Source organism: Mixophyes fleayi, chromosome 3, assembly GCF_038048845.1.
Source record: "Mixophyes fleayi isolate aMixFle1 chromosome 3, aMixFle1.hap1, whole genome shotgun sequence".
Lineage (NCBI taxonomy): Eukaryota > Metazoa > Chordata > Amphibia > Anura > Limnodynastidae > Mixophyes > Mixophyes fleayi.
In genome coordinates, this window is record NC_134404.1 from 306303626 (window position 1) to 306326492 (window position 22867).

At 39.1% G+C, this 22867-nt stretch overlaps 1 protein-coding gene across 2 annotated transcripts in view; it reads left to right on the plus strand.

Moving 5' to 3' along the window:
- The window catches only part of KIF16B (kinesin family member 16B), a 238413-nt gene that overhangs the window by 97254 nt on the left and 118292 nt on the right, over positions 1-22867 (plus strand). For both annotated transcript variants that reach the window (XM_075203942.1, XM_075203941.1), the window contains exons 16-18: positions 45-182; positions 13860-13942; positions 20918-21006. In XM_075203942.1, coding sequence (XP_075060043.1) covers positions 45-182; positions 13860-13942; positions 20918-21006 — 310 coding nt within the window. The remainder of the gene's footprint in view (positions 1-44; positions 183-13859; positions 13943-20917; positions 21007-22867) is intronic.

Genomic DNA, 22867 nt, shown 5'->3' on the forward strand with positions numbered 1-22867 from the left:
TAATAATATTACTTTTCCTATTCATCCCTTTGCTTTAATTGTAGTACTACACGGCCTTGATTTGGAAAGTGAACATTGCATCTTTGAAAACCTAAATGGCACAGTGACTTTAATACCACTGAATCAAGGCCAGTGTTCAGTAAATGGAATACGGATTCTTGAGTCAACTCAATTGAACCAAGGTATTTTGTTGCTGTATTTTTGTTCATGGCAACGTGTTTTGTTTTGTTTTGTTTTTTAAATAGCACCTCACACTTTTCTCCTTTTCTTCACATATGAACATTTAAATATACTATATTATTACATATATTTAATGTGTATGTACCTATAATACATTTTAAGTAACATCACAGTTGAGTGATTTTGAAGAGTTCTGAATATAGCCTGATAATTAGTATGGCGTTATGGACATTGCCTACGTCTTAGACTTATTTACACAAGTAGGCTGTACATGTTCCGCTGCAGTCTGCTGCATTTTCAGTGCACTGTGGTCAGTTCAGTACAACAGTGCTGCATGTTCAGTGCACCTCCGTCCCCATGTGTGATCACACAGTAAGAAGCTATGCCTTTGTGACGAGTAGGCTTAGACAGTGCTTTGCTTCTGTCATTCTTCTTAGGTGTGTAAGGTCATAAAGATGGTGTTCTACCGTTTTAGTGCATAAAGGGTGCTGTATTTTGGCCGAACCAGCAGATGTGCAATGACTGCAGAAAATGGTCTTCTGATATATAAATATTTTAGAGAACTTCATGTTTTCCCAAACTCTGATGCATTTTTACATTTGTTTACAACTTTTTTATTTTAAAGTTTTATAGTCTGGTATCAATACTGCAGGGTCCATGGTTCTTCTCTCCACCATTGTTAAATTACATTGGATGTTAATGACACACACTGCTTGAAGGCTACAGTCTGTACTAGTCTTTACAGCACAGATTTCTCCATAGCATTCATTATTCATGCTCCAGCGACTTTTAAACTTGTTGGTTGTCCTTTGAGGTAGTGTCACAATCTGCGGGTGGAATGCATACAGTATAGTTTGTTTACTATTGGAAATCTCTGCATTTATATTGTTTTACTGCTCTGGCAATAGCAGTTATTTACATACTGATATCTATTATATTTAAATGATTGACTTTGTGCAACATTTGCTAATTAGAGGATGCCTCAAAATACATTTTCTCCTATAGAAAATGAAATATATTATTACCAACTTTCCCTCATTTCCAAGGACAATCAAGTTTAAAATATATTTTGTCCCTGGAAATGTTCCTACTTTTTAATATCGACCAACTGCACAGTACAATTCCTATTATTCTGACTATTGGAAGTGAATCTCACTATTGGGGGGAATTCAATTAGCCGCGATGTCCATGAGAACATTGCGGCTGCGCATTTTTACCGTTAGTACGGTAAATATATAAGCTCATTTTTGCTTGCAGCTCTATGGGTCGTGAGCAAAAATGAGCGGATATTTCACAAGAAAGAAACATGCAAAGGAGTATTCACGGCCGTGTCGGAGACCCATTGCGCATATTTTGTGCTAATTGAATCTCCCCCATAGTCTCTGGACTTTATCAATTAAAATGTATTAAAGTGTTTCCCACTGTTAGATTGTAAGCTCACTTGGGCAATGTTCTCTTTAACTTCTGTTTCGTGTCAATGTAAGTAAATTGTTTATATTATGATCCCTCAGAGTACAGCACTGCATAACAGTAAATATAATAATAATATATCTCCAACCTTCTGTTATATTTATTGCTTTACATCATATTCTTGCAATATTGTGTATCCAAATTCCCCTTTCTGTACCTCTCATGATTATCTGTTTTCTTTTAAGAAAACAATAAATAACAAACATGTAACAAGTAAGTAAAATGTTTCAAGGTCACGTGTAGTTGTTGAAAAGCAGACTGTCTACAGAAGCTGTTCCCTCAAAGGAACTCTGCGCAGTACAGTCCAAATCAGGAATATATGGAAAGAGTAAATATATAATAATGGCTAATAGAAAAATACACTATATACTTTAGGTCTAATTTGCTGTTACAATTGGTATAGCTCATATACACATGTCCATACACAGGTATTTTTACATTGATTAACAAGAAAATTAAGTATAATATTAAAACATGTATGTTTCATCTCTGCTGCTCAGTAAAGCTGCCAGGCCACACAATCGGTTTATATATTGTAAGGGTAACTCTACTTTCTACCAAGTGGCTTCCAATAAGTGTATGTAATCTACCATTCCTGTTTACAATTACAGTTTGGTACCTGTGAGCTTTGTTTTTTAAGATACAACAATCCACCTTCCGTGTATTGATCTTGTTTAGAGCAGTTTCTTTGGATTACAAACATTCCAGGCTTGTGATACACACAGACACACACACGCTCTTTTTCAATCCCCTAAAACACAGTCTGTGACCCCTCGCCAACATCCACAGACTGTCAGTACCCCTCCCCAACACAATCAGAATATCACCCTCCCCAACACGCATACTTAAAACTCCACTTTGTGTTAACTTTTCTGCAGTTGTCTGTGCATGTATTAACTACTGACTACAGAAAGCTTTGTAATGATTTCAAGGAGAGAGAGCGACAAATAGAGTTCGTCGTGCTAATGGATGCATGTGTCCAATGGATTATGGGAGTTGTAGTTTAGTGTAATAATAATTGTATACACAGTTGCGATGTTATTACAGGCAGCCCTTCCCCCACCATAACTGCATTTTGAATATATCTATATAAAAACTGAACACTGCTACTAAGATTCAGACTCATGGGTCACAATAATAAAAAATAAAAAAACACAAGACACATTTTGGACAAATATGTGATTAAAGAATAAGAACATCTTTAAATAATATCTTCAATCAATTTAATTCTAGATGTGTTTTTCATGGAACAATTTGTACATGGAACGATTTTATGTCAGATTTTCTGCATGTAAAAAATACATTGCTTAATTATGATTGATCTGTAATTCTTTTGTCTTAATAATGTCTTAATAATGGATGATCAAAATCGGATTTCTGAATGCTCTTTCAACATCTGTAATGGGTAGGTGAAGGCTATGTAGGCTGAAACTTGGGTATCACAGCTTACCTATGGAAAGACATGGGGCAGCACACTGACGTAGTGGTTAGCTCTTCTGCCTCACAGCACCGGGGTCATGAATTTGATTCCCGACCATGGCCTTATCTTTGTGCAGTTTGTATGTTCTCCCTGTGTTTGCGTGGGTTTCCTCTGGGTGCTCCGGTTTCCTCCCAGACTCCAAAAACATACTAGTAGGTTAATTGCCTGCTATCAAAATTGACCTTAGTCTCTTTGTCTTTCTGTTTGTGTGTGTGTGTGTGTGTGTGTATGTTAGGGAATTTAGATGAGTGAGTTTAGAATGAGTTCTCTGTACATTGCTGCGGAATTAGTGGTGCTATATAAATAACTGATGATGATGAAAGACATAATAATCACATACCTACCTGTGGAATTATGCCCCCAATAAATTGTTTAGCAGAGCCCCAACTAGTAACTATAGAAACTTGTCTGAATGTAAAATAAAAATACAAAGATCATGGCTTCAAATTATGACCTGGTTCAACCTGATTTTCTGCTGCTGTAGTATTTCTAGGTTATTAGTAATAAACCGTTTAGGCAGCAGGACGTGGGAGGGAGATATTAATCTGAATATTTTTTTTTCAATGCTAGTTTATTCCATTGAAATGCTGGCTTCATCATGTAAGCAATGAGCAAATACCATTGTGAATGAAATGAGCTATACCATGTACATAACCATTATGCTCAACCTTCCACCTAGAACATCAATTTACCATCTGTTTTGTTATTATTAACACACATTTCTCAGATTGCTGAACTGATCAATGTTATGTGGAAATATAACACTGCAGAATCTCTCACTGACTGAGCTGTGTTATGCAAAGCAGTTTACCGAACACACGGCTCTGCAAAAATTGCGACCCAGCTCATAAATAGTTCTTGCAGTTTTAATTCAAGGTTAATAATAAGGTTATTTTACTCCCTTAAGGGACTTTTATATAATTGTTTTAGACCAATAGCAATAGTACATTCATTTGTACTTCTGATACTGCCCCTTTGGCATTTTCTTTCTATCTTACAAGTCTTTTTAGTATGACACTTAGCTGAACTTATATAACGATTTTGTGGGAACATATCAAGAGTGCTAAGTGGTCATCCCCAGGCTTTGCAGTGTGTAATTGGCTGATACAAGATTTGAGCCGTGAAATATCAGCGACTTGGATGATCAACAAGTGTAGATGAGTTTACAAGGATGTTCAGATCATTCTTCTCCTAAATAATTAGTGGAAAGACTTCCAAGTGCTTAAAACTTTGATGTGAAACTGCAATTCGGCTTAAATAGCATTTTATTATATTTCTCTGTTGTTTGTCTGTTCTTCTTGTGCGAGTGTTTTATTGTATTTTAAAGTGAGAAGGTAATTGCTGTAGCATGGGATGTGTGTCCACTAATATGCTTGTTTTTTTAAAACACTTGATAGCTTTATTCCTGTGCCAGTGTTCGATCCCCTGCAGATACTGTGACACTGTTATAAGATCATTTTAATTTTTCTTTTTGTAAACAGACATGGTAGTCCCATGGTGCTTGTGTGTTGTAAATACAAGCTCCAGCGTATATCAAACATTACTGCAGCTGAAGTTTCTCCTTCTCAGTGGAAGGGTTTCATATCGTCTCTGCAAATATCTGTACAGTGTGTACAGAGTCCCAATAGATCGGGCGGTAAATATTAAATGTCTATAGTGTTCGTATGAATCAGGATGCTGATTGAGACTTTCAGTCCTTGGGAAAATTGTTAACGATATTGCATTGGGGTATCGTTAATCGTGTATCCAGCCTTAGTCCTAAGCATGCCTGACATAAGCAGATTTCAAATCACAGAAGAGGTATTGGAGTTTGTCTGTATCCTGACTACTTAGGAGGTGACTGTTCGAATACAGGTAAGTTTGATACTCTCTGCTAGAGACCAACCAGTAGGAACTGACCGGTGGTCTCAGGTGTTTACAAAATGGGCCTTTTCATTCTATTTTAATTTAAAAAAAATGTAAATAAATGTAGCTTATGCTTTAAAGCTAGCAGGATTATATAAATAGCCAGTTACTTGCTACAGCTGGTGCTTGTCAGGACAGTTTGGCCCCTCTTACTGCCAATGTCATTGAAAAAAGAGATGGCGAAATAATTGTGAAAGGTCTTTACTGTTTTCATCTCACATATATTTTAAAAAGGACATAGTCACTAGAACGACTTTGGAATTTAATTCAAGAAAGGTTGTTAGACAGCTCTTCCTAAGACCTATTCTCCACTCACCTTTTGCTAGGGTAAGGGTACAGTATGTATGGCTGTGCCGTGCCTCACCCCCCATCTTTAGGTTCTGCTATCAGCGCTCTCTATTTTTTTAAGAGCATTTATTTCAGTTACCACCATGGTGGTTAGTATAGTTGCCTGTCAGCCCTGGGGTCGTGGGTTTGATTCCAACAAAGACACTGTTTGTGTGTATTTTGTATGTTCTCCTTAGATTTGCATGGATTCCTCTCAGTCCAGACATTTACTGGTTGGTTAATTGGCTTTTGTCAAAGTGCTCCTAGTGTGTGAGGGTGTTATAGAATTTAGACTGTAAACTCCAATGAACCTGGGACTTATTCACTGTATAATGCTGTGTAATCTGGTGCATACAAATCATGATGATGATGATAATAGTCATATACATGACAAGCTTAAGTAAAAATATAGGCCTCCTTTTTTTCCCATGAAAACATGGTCAAAACCATATTTTCCTAACATCAAATGAGACCCCTCATATCCTCCTTACATTGGAAGAACGATTAGAGAGATATTACAGGATTGCCTGATGCATGTATTGCTCAAACATTGTCAGGCATGAAGTCTGACTCAATGCGTGTATCCTGAATTATATAGTGTTGACACTGCTTGTGTGTATAGCGGTCAATAGCCAATGTCTAGAAGTGTAAAGCTCTCAGTTAGAGCTTAGCCCTTCTCAAAGACTATTTCCTGGTCATGGTCAAGTTATGTGGCAATGTTAAATATGCTTACCTGCTCCTTCATGTAATCTCCTGTTTGAACCCTTATACATTGTGATCGCTTATCAGGATATAAACTCATCCACCTCCCAGGATGAGCTATAAATGGATACTTGGTAAAGCTGTGACATGCAGTTCTGTGTATATAAAGCTCCCCTCCCCCTGCGCAGTTCTGTGTATGTAAAGCTCCCCTCCCCCTGCGCAGTTCTGTGTATGTAAAGCTCCCCTCCCTTCGCAGTTCTATGTATGTAAAGCACCCCTCCCCCGCACAGTTCTATGTATGTAAAGCACCCCTCCCCCGCGCAGTTCTATGTATGTAAAGCTCCCCTCCCTTCGCAGTTCTATGTATGTAAAGCACCCCTCCCCCGCGCAGTTCTATGTATGTAAAGCACCCCTCCCCTGCGCAGTTCTATGTATGTAAAGCTCCCCTCCCTTCGCAGTTCCATGTATGTAAAGCACCCCTCCCCCGCGCAGTTCTATGTATGTAAAGCTCCCCTCCCTTCGCAGTTCTATGTATGTAAAGCACCCCTCCCCCGCGCAGTTCTATGTATGTAAAGCACCCCTCCCCCGCGCAGTTCTATGTATGTAAAGCTCCCCTCCCTTCGCAGTTCTATGTATGTAAAGCACCCCTCCCCCGCGCAGTTATATGTATGTAAAACGCCCCCCCTCCCAATCCTCTGCCTGCTTCACAAACTTTGTGGTATGCTCACATAATCCTAAACTTGTGTCGCTTTACACAAATATACAATGTGTCTTCAATTTATGTCATGTTGTGCTAGGTGAATATATGTGTGTATAGTGCATAATCATCCTCATCACTAATTTAATCATTGCATGACAAATTTACGTTGGGTTAAGTTGTTGATATTGTCAAATTAGCCGTGTTCATTCCATATTTATGATCTAAATTGGTTAGCTTTTGTATGTATATTCTATGGATCAAGCAGACATCCCTGATGGCCTGAGCCAGAGGTTCAGTGGTACAAGAGAATATTAGTGGTGAAACGGAGCAACCCTGGCTTTTACTGTGTGAGATGTTAAAGGATTGATGATAAAACCTGCGTTAACTGTAGCTGATGGTTATAATGATAGCATAAATTAAACAGCTCAAAAGCCTATATATCAGTGGTTCCCTGGGGTGCTGCGGCGATCTCACAGGGGTGCCAGGGCCAGTGGTAAGCAAGGTGGGGGACTACTTGGTAATTATTTTGACTTAGAGGTGCCTTGAAAAAATTATGGAGACCCTAAGGGTGCCTCGAACTGAGAAAGTTTGGGATCCACTGCAATATATGAAACTTACCGTGCAAAATATAACCATGTAAACCCTTTTTCTGCATCTAGGGCCAGTGGTTCCTTGGTATTATCGGCGTGGGATAAGATGTCAAAAGCACATACTGTGTTATCTGGTGCTTGTCAGTCAGCTATGCAGCCAGATTGATTTGGACTATCTAATTTACAGAGAAGTGAATTTAATCTATTATTTAAAATGGAATCATCATTTTTTAGGCTTGTATCAAGCAATGCTTTTGGATAAAAGTCGAAACATTGCTTTGTATATTTACTTGTTTTAGGAACTGTAATAATTCTGTTATGTCTTTTGTGAGTAAAAAAGACGGATTGTGGTAGTTAATAAACCGTCACTTTTAATGTTTTCAAAAGGTTTCTAATAAAGATTTAGAAGTCCATCAGGCCCAGGCGGCTATGTAGCTTGACCTTAAGTATTTCTACCTTAGTCCAAGGAGAGTTTAAAACTATATTCTCCTCTATGGAGATTTATAGCGTTTAGGGAGGAGTTTATTTATTTCTCAGTAGGTTTTATAGTTTGGAGTTTACAGTATTTTAATGTTGTAAAACTGGGGGTAGTATTTTGCTGTGTGGGTATGTGGATTCTTTGTTGTCATAGTGTATTCGTCAATAGTTCGTCAGCTTTATTTCATCTCAAGCAGAGATTTTAGTGTGGGATTTAGTGGATGAATATTTCCTTTTGTAAATCATTTTAGTTTTAGTTTTTTTAACATGAAATGGTAATTGGATAAAGTGGCCTCATTGTACCTATTTATGAGCACACCAGATTGTAGCTAAATTTACATGTGATGAACAATTCAGGACAAAATATTCTCAACAACTTGTTTAATGTGTGTTTCTAAGGAACGTAATATGTAGTTGTGAAATGTGCAGCTAACTTATTTGAAGCAGCAATTTAAGAAATAACTTTTTGAAGGTACCGTTTATTAACAAGGATGAAGCCTTTCCTGGAGTAGGTGAGGTGAGTTGGGGAGATATTAGGGTCTGTCAGACGATGGGTTCTCTTATAAGAGTGGGACAGGTAGTGAGAGGCCTTGGTGCTTGTGTTTTTGGATGAGCTGAAAGATCTGTCTAAGGATTTATTAAGTACCATGTTAAAATCTCCTAGTATCGGGAGCTTGCACTGCTTGTTTTTTTCCAATATATTGAGGTTTTTTTTTAAAGTAAATTACGTTGGTGGGAATTGGCAGAGTATACATTGGTAATGTTATATTTAACGTCATTAATGGGACATATAAGAATTAAATATCTACATTGTTCTTCTGCAATGTGTTGACATCACATTCGTCATGAAGTAATATTTTTGCTCCATACTGTTTAACTGGGCCATTAGATATATTAGTAGAGGATGTTAGAAAATGTTGGAGGTTTAGAAACGTTAAAATGAGTTTCTTGAATTGCTTTTATGTGGGATTTTTGATTATGGAGCAAGTTCAATTCCAGATAAATTTTATTGGGCGAATTAAAGCCGCTAACATTAAAAGAAAACAAACTGAGCATCTTATTTTCTTTATGATATGAAAAGACAGACCTGCTATATTGCTGTTAGAAATCATATGGAGGAAAAATGAACTATATACATGACCCAAAGAGGCCAAAACACACCACATATCACCTGAGGAGATCAAGCCCTAGTTAAAATGCATATTATCATATTAATTTATATGTGTCCTAATTTATAAGATGTATTCTTAAGGCAATTGGGAAGATGGATGATCAAAACCTCCCTTATCTTCCTATAGCCTACTTACTGTGGTGGACAAGGTAGATAAACGCCTTTGCATTACCACTACTCACAACATGGTACACAGTTCCTTGAGGTAAATAGCAGGTTTTGTGCTGTAATAATTTTAGGATATAAGCAGATAGGTAACACAGCTTGGTGGATGCATAATTAAAGAGGGCAATAAACACTCTGATAAGCACTTTTCATATGTGGTAAGTCAAGAATGCAACTTAAATCAATGCTTCTAATTCAAACAGCCCTGATGTGCTGCCATATGTAAAATAAAATTTAAATTTCACCATAAAATTAAAATTCTACCATATTACATAGCTGATCCAAGGTTCAGCAATGTAATATGGTGTGTGCATATGTATAATATTGTATTTTTGGTCTTCTGTGTGGGGTGATTCTTGGCAAAAACCTGAAATTGAAAAAAAGCTTAATTGGAAATCAATAATTTTGAGTAAAATTGTTTTTGAACATTTTAATTATTATTTTTTATTGCGCTACCATATTAAACAGCGCTGCACAGATAATGATTAACATCAACCCTGCCTCATTGGAGCTTTCAGTCTAAACGACCTACCATACACACACCAGGGTCTACTTTAGTCAACAGCCAATTAGCCTACCGTGTATGTTAGAGTGTGGGATTAAATGGGAAGAACATAGAAAGTCCACACAGATAAGGCCCTGTTCAGGAATCAAACTCGACCCCAGCGCTGTGAGGAAGCAATGCGAACAACACTCTATTAGGTAAAAGCCAAGTTTTCTCCCCAGGTATAATGAAGGTTCGCACAAAACATGCTACATTCTCCATCATTATCCTCAGTGTCCATAGATACATTTAAGTCTGCACTGAAATACCAGTGTATTCTCCTTTTGGTAATATGGACATTCCCCATTCAGTTTGTCAGTACTTATTGATCAGGTGAAAAGGTAGAAATGTGCAGGTTTACATACATTCCTCAGTAAATCACATGCTGGAGTTGTGTGCCTCTTATAAGCATAATGTACCTATAGGTTAATTAGATGGCATTGTACTGATAGAGACTTGTCAGAATTTGAAATGTACAATTCTTACCCTTTACTAATGTTTCGTTAAGTTATAATTGCAAGACTAATTTGCTGCTTAAATGTATACGTTATCCACAGAAACTTTATTTCTCTGCCTGTACATGTCATTGTCACATTAATTGCTCTATTAAGGAAAAATTAATTCTCAAAGCTCCGAGTAGAACAATGACAGCCAGTGGGTACAGTATCATGCCATAACAGAGCATGCAGGTGGAACAGACTTTAGTATACATCCCACATACGTGCAGCATTTTACTGCTCTAAACATTCATCTAATTGGAAAAATCGTGAACAGTGTATCTAATAGGTTCTCATTTGTAGTCCATATGCAGCTGAGTGCTGCAATAAAGTCTGCTCTCTGTATCTTACATGGACATACACATAATTGAATAATCTAAAGAAACCTAACACGGACAGTATATGTTTCTTAATAAGTTATTTTTTCAGTGTAATGCCTCTCTCTATATATGCGTTGCTAGGCTAAATATTGCAGCAGAAACAAGATCTCTTAAACTTTGTAATCTGCCTTCTAGTGACCTAAATTATATAGTGATATATATCTCGTCTTTCTCTGTGTGCTTCCAATTTTCCCTGCCTTGTTTGCACTATTCCTGTCACACTGTTATCTGTAATGTATGTGTTGTTATCATTAATTTCATCCTTTCATATAAATGTTCAACAGCCAGCAACATTTCTCATTAATGAAGAATATTTTTAAATGATATTCCTATACCAAGCTAGTAATTCGACCCTAGCTGTGTTTTCATGATTCAATTTCTTTCTCTATTTACCTTATTAATAGGGAGGTTAGAATAAGCTTTATTTGAGTTGCTTTTCTCTTTATGTCTTCATAACTGTGTCCCACATGGTGAATATTTCTGTTCTTTTAAACTGTGATTGCTGTTTTTTTTTCTTTGAACATTTGAAAATGCAAAGAGATTTTAAAATTGCACTGAAAATAGAGTGCAATGGGACATTATTTGAATGTTGTCTGACTTGGAACATGCTCTAATTGTGCATACATTAGCTACTGACCAAAGAAATGTCTGTGTTCTAAGTTTTAATTACAAAAGCCCTGTCCTCCTGGTGACTGATACTTTAAATCTGACTATACGGTTCCCATAGGATTTTTGATAGTTTTCCACAGCAGAAATATTACATTTGGAATGGTAATTTCTTGAGGATAGATTCTAGATTCACATCAGGGTTTCTCGACCTTTTGTCATACCAAATACAAGCTTATGTCCGTAAATGTCAATTCATGCTTGAGCTTTTGTATATATTTTTACATGACCTTGTGTAGCTATCTTATGATAAATGTAACAGGCTGAATTACCCTATTCAGAGGGTCTCTTAGGTACATGCATACTGTCATACACACATACAAAGTTAACAAGGAGCGCATGTGATGAATACGGGTGTAGGTCTGCTCTGCTCTGTGAGACAAGACACTGCAGGGTATGTGCAATACATATGAGGAATATAAGTCACAAAAGAACACACAGAAAATTAGAAAAACTCTACAATTAATGTTCCATGTTAATAAGATAGTCATCAATGACAAAGTATTAAAAAAATATTTTGGTTTCTTCATGAAATACATTTATTATGTAAATAATGTTTTCTGTATTTAAAACACATATTTAAAGTTGCTCCTGATTGCAAACGCATGTCCTAGCACACATACACAGCTAGTAATTAGCATTTAGACTAGACCTGTAGCTGGAGCAAGAGATATGGCTAAAATACAAGACCGTTTGAGATGCCCAGAGCTTGAATCAGACGCTGCTGCGTGCACTCTATATTGGTACCCCCTTACTGTACATGGACTATGGGCAAACACCCTTTCCCCTGCCCTATTCCCTCCCTGAAATCATAGGCTGTAGTAAGTGCCCTTTGCGCTCAAAGACTAGTTGGGCGTTGCTGCGTTCTGTGGCGTATGGTCTGGTTCTGCGCATACGCAGAATGATTGTGCGCGTTATACGCACAAAATCGCTGTTTACATCCCTGAATGAATATGGCCCAATAGGTACAGCGTTAGTTGGAATTTATATCAACTGTTTTACTGTATTGGCAGCCAGATAAGAAGAGAACAGTTTGAATTTTATGGACTGTACAAATGTCATATCTCGGGATGTTCAGATTTTCTGCTTCATGAAAAGTGGCAGTTCTACATTTATGATAGACATAATGCCATCTCGCTTCTTAGCATTTTACAGTAAGGAAGACAGATTGAACATGTCATGATTACACATTGGAACATGTATTGGAATACAAGGTGAGAAGACCTGCATATTTACAACATAACGGCAGGATTTGTTTTATATATACCCACATGAATGATGGTTGGGAGAGCTGTATACAGTCCTATCTGGCCATAGACAAAGTAATGTTGTTTTTTGTGGCAATCGCCTTAAGATATTTTCACTATTGTCTGAGACAACTTAAAATTGAACTACTTTCTGTAAATGAATCTGTTGGAATAACTGACCTGGTGTCACTGATGATATTAAGGCACACTATTCCCATTATTTCAAAGCTTTAATATATTTATGTAAAATATATATAATGCATATAGGAGTTAAACAGCATATTTGTGTACACTAATGACCACGTGCAGTTCTGACCCTGATCTGGATGACATTATAAAGTGCAGATACCTCAAATCTCTGGGGACTTTACAACACACACCACATACTTGAGAAAAATCACCTTCCACTGTGTGTCATAAATGCCTTAGGCATTATTTAATGTATTTGTAGGTGAGGGCAGAAGATCCTGTGAAATTGATCTCAGATCATTCAAAGTCAGTGGGGGCCATTTATAAACAGGGATAATGTGCCCCTGGAGCCCATTTCTTTGTGCAATTGTACCTGTTTGTTTACGAGTGCAATCATAGATGCTTCACCTCACTTCAAGGGACAGCCAAATAACAATTTAGGACCAACCCCTTTAGTAATATAAACTGTTCAATATTGCTGCTAAAAAACACCACTTGGTCAAACCTCATCTATGTGTTAAATTAATTATACGAGTTTGATGACATTATGACTCTTTTATTTCATCTATCACTAGTATACATTTGAATGTTTTTATTAGAGTGGTCAATTTGCGCCTTTAAATACACTTCCTAATATGAAGTGTGCTAGAAATGTGCAATAAGTGTCCTATTTAGAGTATTGGCAGAGCCTTGATGCTCGCTGCGTCCGAATGTTGAGGGGGGGGGAGGGAAATCACCCCCTATTTTGCTCATTGTTAGAGAAAGGGACAATAATGAAGTCTCAGAAACACATGCATTTGGGAAAGGGAATGACACAAGTCCTGACATATAAAGAGCTGTAACAAATTCACAGTCCGTATTTTTTGCTGGTTTTTTTTTATACTCAAGTTTTGATATACCTATATGATTATTTTTTTTATATTATACAAATGTATAATTTTTCCCCCACAAATCTGTATATCTTTCAATGATCTATTTGGTAACTTTAGTAAGGCGAAACAGATTTTTGTGTGCGATTCGTTAAATATTGTGCAGCATTTTTAGGAGTAATTTAATGAGCTTGGACCACACCCATTCTGCAGACTGCCACTGCTGCAGCTCTATTTTACGTTTGACAACAATATCTTGAGTCTATAAAATAATTGTGATTGTTACATTTATTTTTGAAGGTGCTGTTATCCTCTTGGGAAGGACCAACATGTTTCGCTTTAATCATCCAAAAGAAGCTGCTAAATTAAGAGAAAAAAGGAAGGTAATGAAAATAAAAATAACGTTGTGTAATTAGTGTGTCCATACATTGAGTTTACTCATTTTCAATCAAGTTAATGCTGTTTTCTTGTTAGTGTTTATTCTATTATTATGAGTCAACCTTTTAACAGTTATAAGTACAAAAATAATCATGGGTAGTGATCACATGTCCAGAGAACGAGGATTACACTCTGCACTTGCATAGTTTGTACTGACCCCCACGGCAAAAGTAAGTTAAGTCGAGTAAAAGAAATGAAATATATTAAATAGCAAGTTCCGTAATCGGCGCTCCAATTGTTTGATCCTCAAATCAAACGGCAGCTGCTCCAGCTCAATTCCCTCAACCAGGAAAGGACCAATCTGAAAAATAACAAAATAAACAGCCAGAGAGCACTCATGGTGCAGTGTTTCAGCTCACCATATAATATAATTTAAGAAAAAATAATAAACTGCATACAATCGGCAAATCAGAGATAGCTTATCTGTACAGGTTCCTTTTTTATTCCCCTTAGGCCTACTTGATTTTCTTCATTTTATACCAAATTCAGTGATGGAGTTAAAGCTGACCAGGAAAACAACAAGCCACACATGCGTAGAATCATCTACCAAAAGTTATTGCACATAAGTTTAAAAACCATTACATTTGAGGTATAAAATAGGAGAATTATCTGAAACCACGCTGGATACTGAAGAATGTCAGATGTGGAACATCAAGATGGTTCAGGATCAGAAATTATATCACTGGAAGTCCAATACTCAAACAAGTAAACTGTCCAGCTACAAGGTATGAAGATACAGTGTGTGGGAGGCCTCCATACACGTTTCGTTATGCACCTTCATCAAGGGTGTGTCCTCCCACACTAAGGACCCTTAAATAGGCAGGCTGATTTACTAAAACTGCCCTGTAGAGGCAATAAAACGGCACCACAGTTGCGCTGTATAGACCCACCCCTTGTACTTACATCAATGATTCCGTCCCTCTCATAGAAATGATAGGATGTGTCACAATCAGTAGGGTCAGAGGAGTGCCCGTACAGTCTGCACACGTTGGTAACGTAGGAGTCTAACGGAGAGGGAGGTTTTCGCCAGAAGCTCCCTCAAGGGAGTTTGGATTTCGCAGCTCCCAGACTGCAGGGCATGATTCTCCTAGGAGGTGATGAGCGAAACTGTAATGAGAACCGAGACTATAACTGAGGATGGCACGGATGCGAAGTATCTGAATAGTTGAGATACTAGGAGACAGTCCCCTAGGAAATCAGTAGGGCTGATATACCGGGAGCTAGGATCAAGAGAGCAGTAGGCTGGTTGCACAGGAGGCAGGTAGCGATGGTCAGCAGAGCGATTGCCACAAGAATAGGGAAGTAGACACAGAGGCTGTGATGATCTGTCGATTGATGTGCTGGAGACTCAGCAGTCGGGAGCCAGGGAACAGGAAGTCTGAGCTTGCAGAATAGATGATTTCTTCACAGACTCGTAAGTACCTTAGCTACTTGGAGACGGTGAGTAGGTAGATCTCGGGAGAAGATCAAAATATCGTATAGGTACACCACTACACAGAAGTAAAGTAAATCCCTAAAGCTTTGAAATACTGCTGGGGCGTTACACAACCCAAAGGGCATTACTAGATACTCATAGTGACCATCCCTTGTATTAAAAGCAGTCTTCCATTTGTCCCCATTACGAATGCGGATCTAGCCTGGTGAAAATTTGGGCTCCTTTTATGCGGTCAAAAAGTTTGGGCACAAATGGAATAGGGTACCGATTCTTGACTGTGATAGCATTTAAACCCCTATAATCAATGCAGGGACGTAAAGTCCCGTCATTCTTCACAACGAAAAACCCTGCACCTGCTGGGGAGGTTGAAGGTCGAATGAAGCCACGCAGAAGGTTTTCTTTCACATATTCAGCCATTGGGTCTCGTGTATGGATAAAGAGTACACCCGACCTCTGGGAGGTGTTTTACCCGGTTGGAGGTTAATAGGACAATCCCAAACACGATGAAGAGGCAGGCTCTCAGAACGGACTTTATCGGAGAAAGGTTTGAGATGAGGAGGCAGGAGCGTCCCAGGATTGGCAGACTGAGTTGAAGAAGGCAGAGGCCAGTTTGACCTGGACCAGGCAGTGGGAACGGCAAGAAGCTGCCCAAGCCAATATTTGAGAGGAAGACCAGTCAATATGAGGAGAATGCCGTTGGAGCCAGGGAAGGCCGAGAATTATTATTATTAATTTTTATTTATAGGGCGCCACTAGGTATCCGTAGCGCCGTACAGGAATAGACAGAAACACGATACAGGGTGAAACAGCACGGTACAGTTAACAAAAAGCACAGTAACTCAGAAGCTCAATGTACAGCTAGATGAGAGGTGAGAGCCCCCAGCGGGGTAGAGAGAGGGGAAGAAGGGCAGGTGGACCTCACGGAAGAGACAAGGAGCTGGAGAGCAGAGTTAAGGGGGTGGAGAACAGGAGGAGAGGAAGCCCTGCTCGAAGGAGCGTACAATCTAAGGGGAGGATAGGACGGACAGAGACGCAATGGTAGGAGGAGGAAAGGGGGAGAATGGAGACAGAGAGGGGGGGAGAGGTGAATGAAAAGGAGGGAGGTAGGAGGGGGACAGGAAGGAGGGCAGGAGTGGGAGGGGGTAGGGGGAGACTGGGAGGAGGTCAGTTAGGTGGGGGACTGGAAGGCTTTAAGGAAGAGGTGGGTTTTTAAGGCCCGTTGAAGCTGGACAAGTTGGGGGAAGTTCTGATGGAGAGGGGCAGCGCGGGAGAAGTCTTGGATGCGAGCATGGGAGGAGGTAACCAGGGGGAAAGAGATGAGGCGGTCGATAGCCGAACGCAGAGGGCAGGATGGAGCGTGAATGGAGATTAGGTTGGAGATGTAGGGAGCAGTGGAGTTGGAGAAGGCCTTGAAAGTACGAGTAAGGAGCTTGAACACGATTCTATATGGGATGGGGAGCCAGTGGAGGAATTGGTAGAGGGGGGAGCCAGAAGAGGAGCGGCGAGAAAGGAAAATGAGCCGAGCGGCAGCATTGAGTACAGAGCGAAGGGGAGCGAGATGAGAGCGGGGGAGGCCAGTAAGGAGGAGGTTACAGTAGTCCAAGCGGGAGATAATAAGAGAGTGGTCAAGAGTTTAAGTGGCATCTTGGGAGAGGAAGGGCTAAATGCGTGCGATGTTGTGCAGCTGGAAGCAGCAGGATTTAGCGAGAGAGAGAATATGAGGGGCAAAGGAGAGAGAGGAGTCAAGGGTGACGCCGAGGCAGCGAAGTTGAGGAACAGGGGAAATAGGGGAGTTGCGAACGGTGATAGAAAGGTCGGAAGGGGAGGGGGAATGAGCGGGGGGAAAGACAATAAATTGTAAGAATAATTGGACTACTGACCTGAGAGAGAATAAGGAAGGAGATGGTCACAAAATGTAAATCTAATACTTGAAGAGTGATTGGCTTGGTTTAATGGAGAATGGTTCAGTTAGCAATACGATTGCCATCAGTAGCAGTGATGGTAATGGGCAGAGTCAGAAGTTCAGTAGGTATTGATAAGTTCTTGACTATAGCGGAGGAAATGAAATTCCCTGCAGCCCACCTGAATCCAAAAGTGCATAGGAATTGAACGGGACCAAGGATCACAGGAATGGTAACAGGAATAGAACACACAGAAGCTTTTTGGAATTAGGGAGAGGATTTTGATGTCCTCAGCCTGACCTCTCCAGAGCAGGTTAGGGCCTGGTGTTTCCCTGAAGTTTAGGACATGAGATTATGTGGTGAATGGACTCGCAACAGTAGATGCAGAGATTATTGGCAGTTCTTTTCTGCCTATCTTTAGGAGAAAGTCTGGAGCGGCCCAGTTGCATAGGTTCCTCGGGAGGGCTGGGCGGCCGGAACCGGGGAGCCAGTTTGATTGCGGACCGTCGGGTAGTGTATTTCTCCAAGGATCTTTCCCGTAAGCGGGTGTCCACTCGATGGCAGAGAGAAATCAGGGTATCAAAGGAGGTAGGTAATTCCTTGGAAGCGAAGACATCCTTTTATACGGTCTGAGAGACCTTGCCAGAAAGCAGCGACCAGGGCTCCGTTGTTCCATTGGAGTTCTGAGGAAAGAGTACGGAATTATATTACGTACTGAGAAACAGACTGAGAGCCCAGGCGAAGTCTGAGGATACTTGAAGCTGCTGTTGACACCCTACCCAGTTCATCAAAGATTTTCCAGAAAGCCGAAATAAAGGCTTTGCCTTGATTCCAAAGAAGAGACGCCCACACCAGAGCCTGTCCAGACAGTAGGGAAATAATCTAGGCCACGTTAGTATAGTCCGAGGGAAAGTTCTGTGGAAGTAACGCAAAGTGGATTGAGCACTGATTGAGAAACCCTCGACACTACTTCGGATCGTCATCAAACTTTTGAGGAGTTGACAGTCTCTCGGAAGAAGCGGCTACTGCCGGTGTTTGGGCCTCAGGAATGGGAGCCTCAGCTTGTGGCGGAGCGGGAGGAGTGACTTGCAAGTTATCCACATGGGCAATTAAAGGTTGAAAACAGTTGGGGTAACTGAACGGGAGCCACATCTTGCTGCTCAACTCTTCCCACCAAGTGCTGCAGCATGTCCTTTGCGGATGGTTCTCGGCCGGGATCCATTTATTGGCCAGATCTTACTGACACAACCAGTAGGGTCAGAGGAGTGCCCGTACAGTCTGCTCATGTTGCTACCACCTCTTAGAAGACGCAGAGTCTAACTGAGAGGGAGGTTTTCACCAGAGGCTCCCGCAAGGGAATTTGGACTTTGCAGCTCCCAGACCGCAGGTCGCGGTTCTCCTAGGAGGTGATGAGCGAAACTGTAATGAGAACCGAGACTATGACTGAGGATGACACAGATGCAAAGTATCTGAATAGTTGAGAGACTAGGAGACAGTCCCTCAGGGAAACAGTAGGGCTGATATACAGGGTGCTAAGATCAGCAGAGCAGTTGGCTGGTTACACAGGAGTCAGGTAGCGATGGTCAGCAGAGCGATTACCACAAGGATAGTGGAGTAGACAGAGGCTGTAATGATCTGCGGATTGATGCGCTGGAGACACTGAGAACAGGTAGCAATAATCTGCAGAGCGTTTACCACAAAGATAGTGGAGTAGACACAGAGGATGTGATGATCTGCTGATTGATGTGCTGGAGACTATATATATATATAATTAGCACTCTAGCACCTTTACTAAGATGGCCGATTTCTGGAGCCATTTATTTATTTCTCCTTTACCAAGATGGCCACCGCCATACTCTATTATATCACCTGCACCAAAATGGCCAACAATCAGGCTAATCCATTAAAATTCCTTTACCAAGATGGCCACCGCTATATCTTGAGCTTTATCACTACTATAATTATTGTGAGTTACTGCATCCCTCACATCCTAGTACAATATCCCTCATATCTCACTACTAACAATTGAACAGAGGACTGCCTGTGATCAGAAAATCACGCCAGTACCGTAGTCGCGCATGCGCAGTAAGACCGACGCGTCGCGCATGCGCAGTCCGTCCAGCGCAATGCGCATGCGCAAAATGGCAATGCGCATCGCTATAAATACATCCCTGGTTTAGGCCACACTTATCATCTCCTGAGAAAGTCCTGCTGAGGACGAAACGCGTAAAGGCTCTTTTCTAATCGTTCCTGTGTATATTGGATCACCATACCATCAGTTAATCCTGTGCGGAAGACTGTGGGAGGTTCCTGTTGTACCTGAGGACATGGTATATCTGATACCTGAATTTCAGATAAGCTTGTATTTTCATTACTCTTTGTGAGTGTGCATTTTATATGTTAATTCTGATTAAATACTGTTACTTTTGAAATACTACACCATATAGTGTATAATCTTCTTTTTCTTACCCACTGAGTGGAAGAAAGATATGGTGTTTACAGTATGCTGATGTTATATGACTGGAGACCAGACTTGCAGTTGCTGACCACATATTATTGAAAGAGAAGTGGTTATTAAGCTGTGTTCCAGTCTTTGGATTAATCATACAGATAAGCGATATAATTCCTTGGGTGTGTAACACTATGGTGATGGGCTATCACTAACACACTGCTCCTACTAATCCTATGCTTTTAATATTCTGTCGTTTTATATATGCAACACTGGACATATACCCTTGGTCCTAAAGGACCGTCCAGCAAGCGTGGAACATTGAACTGTTGATTTTATTACTACTTCCCCACTGAACTTGGGTTAATTTCCCTAGTAACACACCATTGTGCGCCGTATCCTTATTTGACTTTATATGACTCTGGACTTACCTACCAATTACAAGGAAGGCTGCCTCCATATGTGGAAGAGGTGTTTTTGTGGACTTTCTATATATTTACTTCATACAATACTGTTGTGAGCGCCAGTGTTTATTACGTATTTTGCTATATATATATATATATATATATATATATATATATATATATATATATATATATATATATATATATATATATATATATATTATAGCTATCTAATACACACACACACACTTACATACATACATACATACATACATACATACATACATACATATTATATATACACACACACATATATATATATATATATATATATATATATATATAATGTGTGTGTGTGTATATATATAATATGCATGTATTTGCATGTATATGTATGTGTACGTATGTATGTGTGTAAGTATGTGTGTATTAGATAGTTATATAGACACACACACACCATTTGTGGACCTTACAAGTCGCAAAACATATAATTATATTCTGAAGCTGGGCTGGCAGCTGTGTCCAAATATGCTGCTTGGTTCCCTTTGAAGAGCTCAAACACTGTGTTCTAAAAACCAAAATGGATATTAACCTCTGAAAAGCATATTGTGTAAAATAGAAACATGACAACATTCCATTGTATATTCATCTTTAGAGACCTTTTCTATGAGGGAACATTTTATATACTTTACTGATTTTAATATGTTGATATGTTTTCTCTTGTTCCACAGAGTGGTCTGCTTTCTTCTTTCAGTTTATCAATGACAGATCTATCCAAATCATGTGAAAATCTTTCAGCTGTTATGCTTTACAATCCTGGGTAAGAAAAAATTCTGCTGGCATTTAAATGCTGGTATATTTTATATTCAGTAGACATGTAAATAAACTTAAAAGTCTTAAGTACAATTCTACACATCTAGACCTTTGATGAAATTCTGTCAACTCTGTTGTTTTATAAAGTAAGCACTAGTAAGTATGCTAGTTTGTTCATTCTGCTAAAATATTTTTCTGTTAAATGGAGGACAGGACACCTTATTTCTGAAACAGTACAGTTTTTTTTATTCATCTATTTTTGTCTCTCTCTGACATTATATTATGGCTTTGATATTCTGTTAAACTTAATACTAAACAGACGCCCAACATGAAAAACGTTAGGACATTTCATACCACCGAAGCCAGTGGTGGGCAACAGGCGGCTGCACCCAGGCTTATTATAACACGGGCAGCCAACTTCTTCACCATGTGACCCCCTCTGCATAGTGCAGGGAGGCAGTGCAAAACCTAAGCTTGAAGCAGTTCACCCATTTGTATGAGGTATGAAAAGATATTATATAGCCAAATTATGGGTTCTTAAGTTTATTTTTTTAAAAACACACCCCCCCCCCCCCCCCACACACACACACACACTAATTAATTAGAAGACTATAAGCCTGTCGCTCATTCTCTTATTTCTGCACTTGAAAGAGGAACTTATATTTTTTTTACTTTTTTTTTTAACAAATACATATTAACAGGATATTTCTTCTAAGTAAACAGTACTTCTATTTTTATACTTTTACAGGTGTGGGCAAAATTGTTTTTTCTCATACTATAAATATATATATATATAAATATTTAGCAACAGCAACAATGCCCCTCAAAACACATTTGTACCAAGGATACTCCACGGGAGTACAGGTATTTTAATTATCTAGTTGAAGAACAAGAAATGTCTCTCCCTGCAATGTTCATACTAAGTTTTTTTTACTTTCACCAGATTGAAATGTAAACAAATTTCTAAACGCATTGTAATATAGAGATGTGTTCATTTTGTTGCTGTTAAATCACTTTTCAGATGTGCCCTTAATCACAGTCAGTCTCCAGGACTGTCACACAAGTTTGAGAGCAAAAACAAATTTGTAATCCTGTTTGTTCTTTTTATGTTCTGTCAAAGTGTAACCAGGATCTTTAGCTGAGCTCACGGATATTGATTGCATGGTGTGTATGATGTCCAGGGTGACTGCGCATATTTTGTCTGTCTGACTTCGAATGTGTTATAATTGAATCTAAAATGATGGAACTGTGTAGTCTACTAGACTAGGCGCAGACAAACTTGGGTGCAAACTTATAATAGCTGAGAAAAGTTTCCTTCTGGATATTTCTTTATATATCCTTTTTAATGATAGGAATAACGTTTCTCCCTTTGTCCCTAAATCTCTTGTCAACGGCTGTTGCCATAATTTCCAAAATTAAGAGTGATCTGCTTATATTTATTAACCTTGGTTATATCTTGTGTATATCTGCATGTCCTGTTATATTATTTTGGAAGAACATATAATGTTTTATAACCAAATTTAAGTAACTACGTTGTGAAAAACAAAATTTAGAATGTACTTAATGGGTCACTAAATGCCAACATTAAAATTGTCAAGTATGAACAGTGAACCATGAAGGTAAAATATATAGTTCAGTGTTAAACGAACATCCCATTTTAGTATTGTAAATGATGTCAGCTTCGCTCTTTGTCACTCGTTACATACTTGTTATATACACACTTGGTACGTGATTGTGACAATATTCCATCTTTTATGTGGTAATCATCATCTATTTATAAAGCGCCACTAATTCCGCAGCGCTGTACAGAGAACTCATTCATATCCGTCGCTGCCCCATTGGAGCTTACAATCTAAATTCCCTAATAT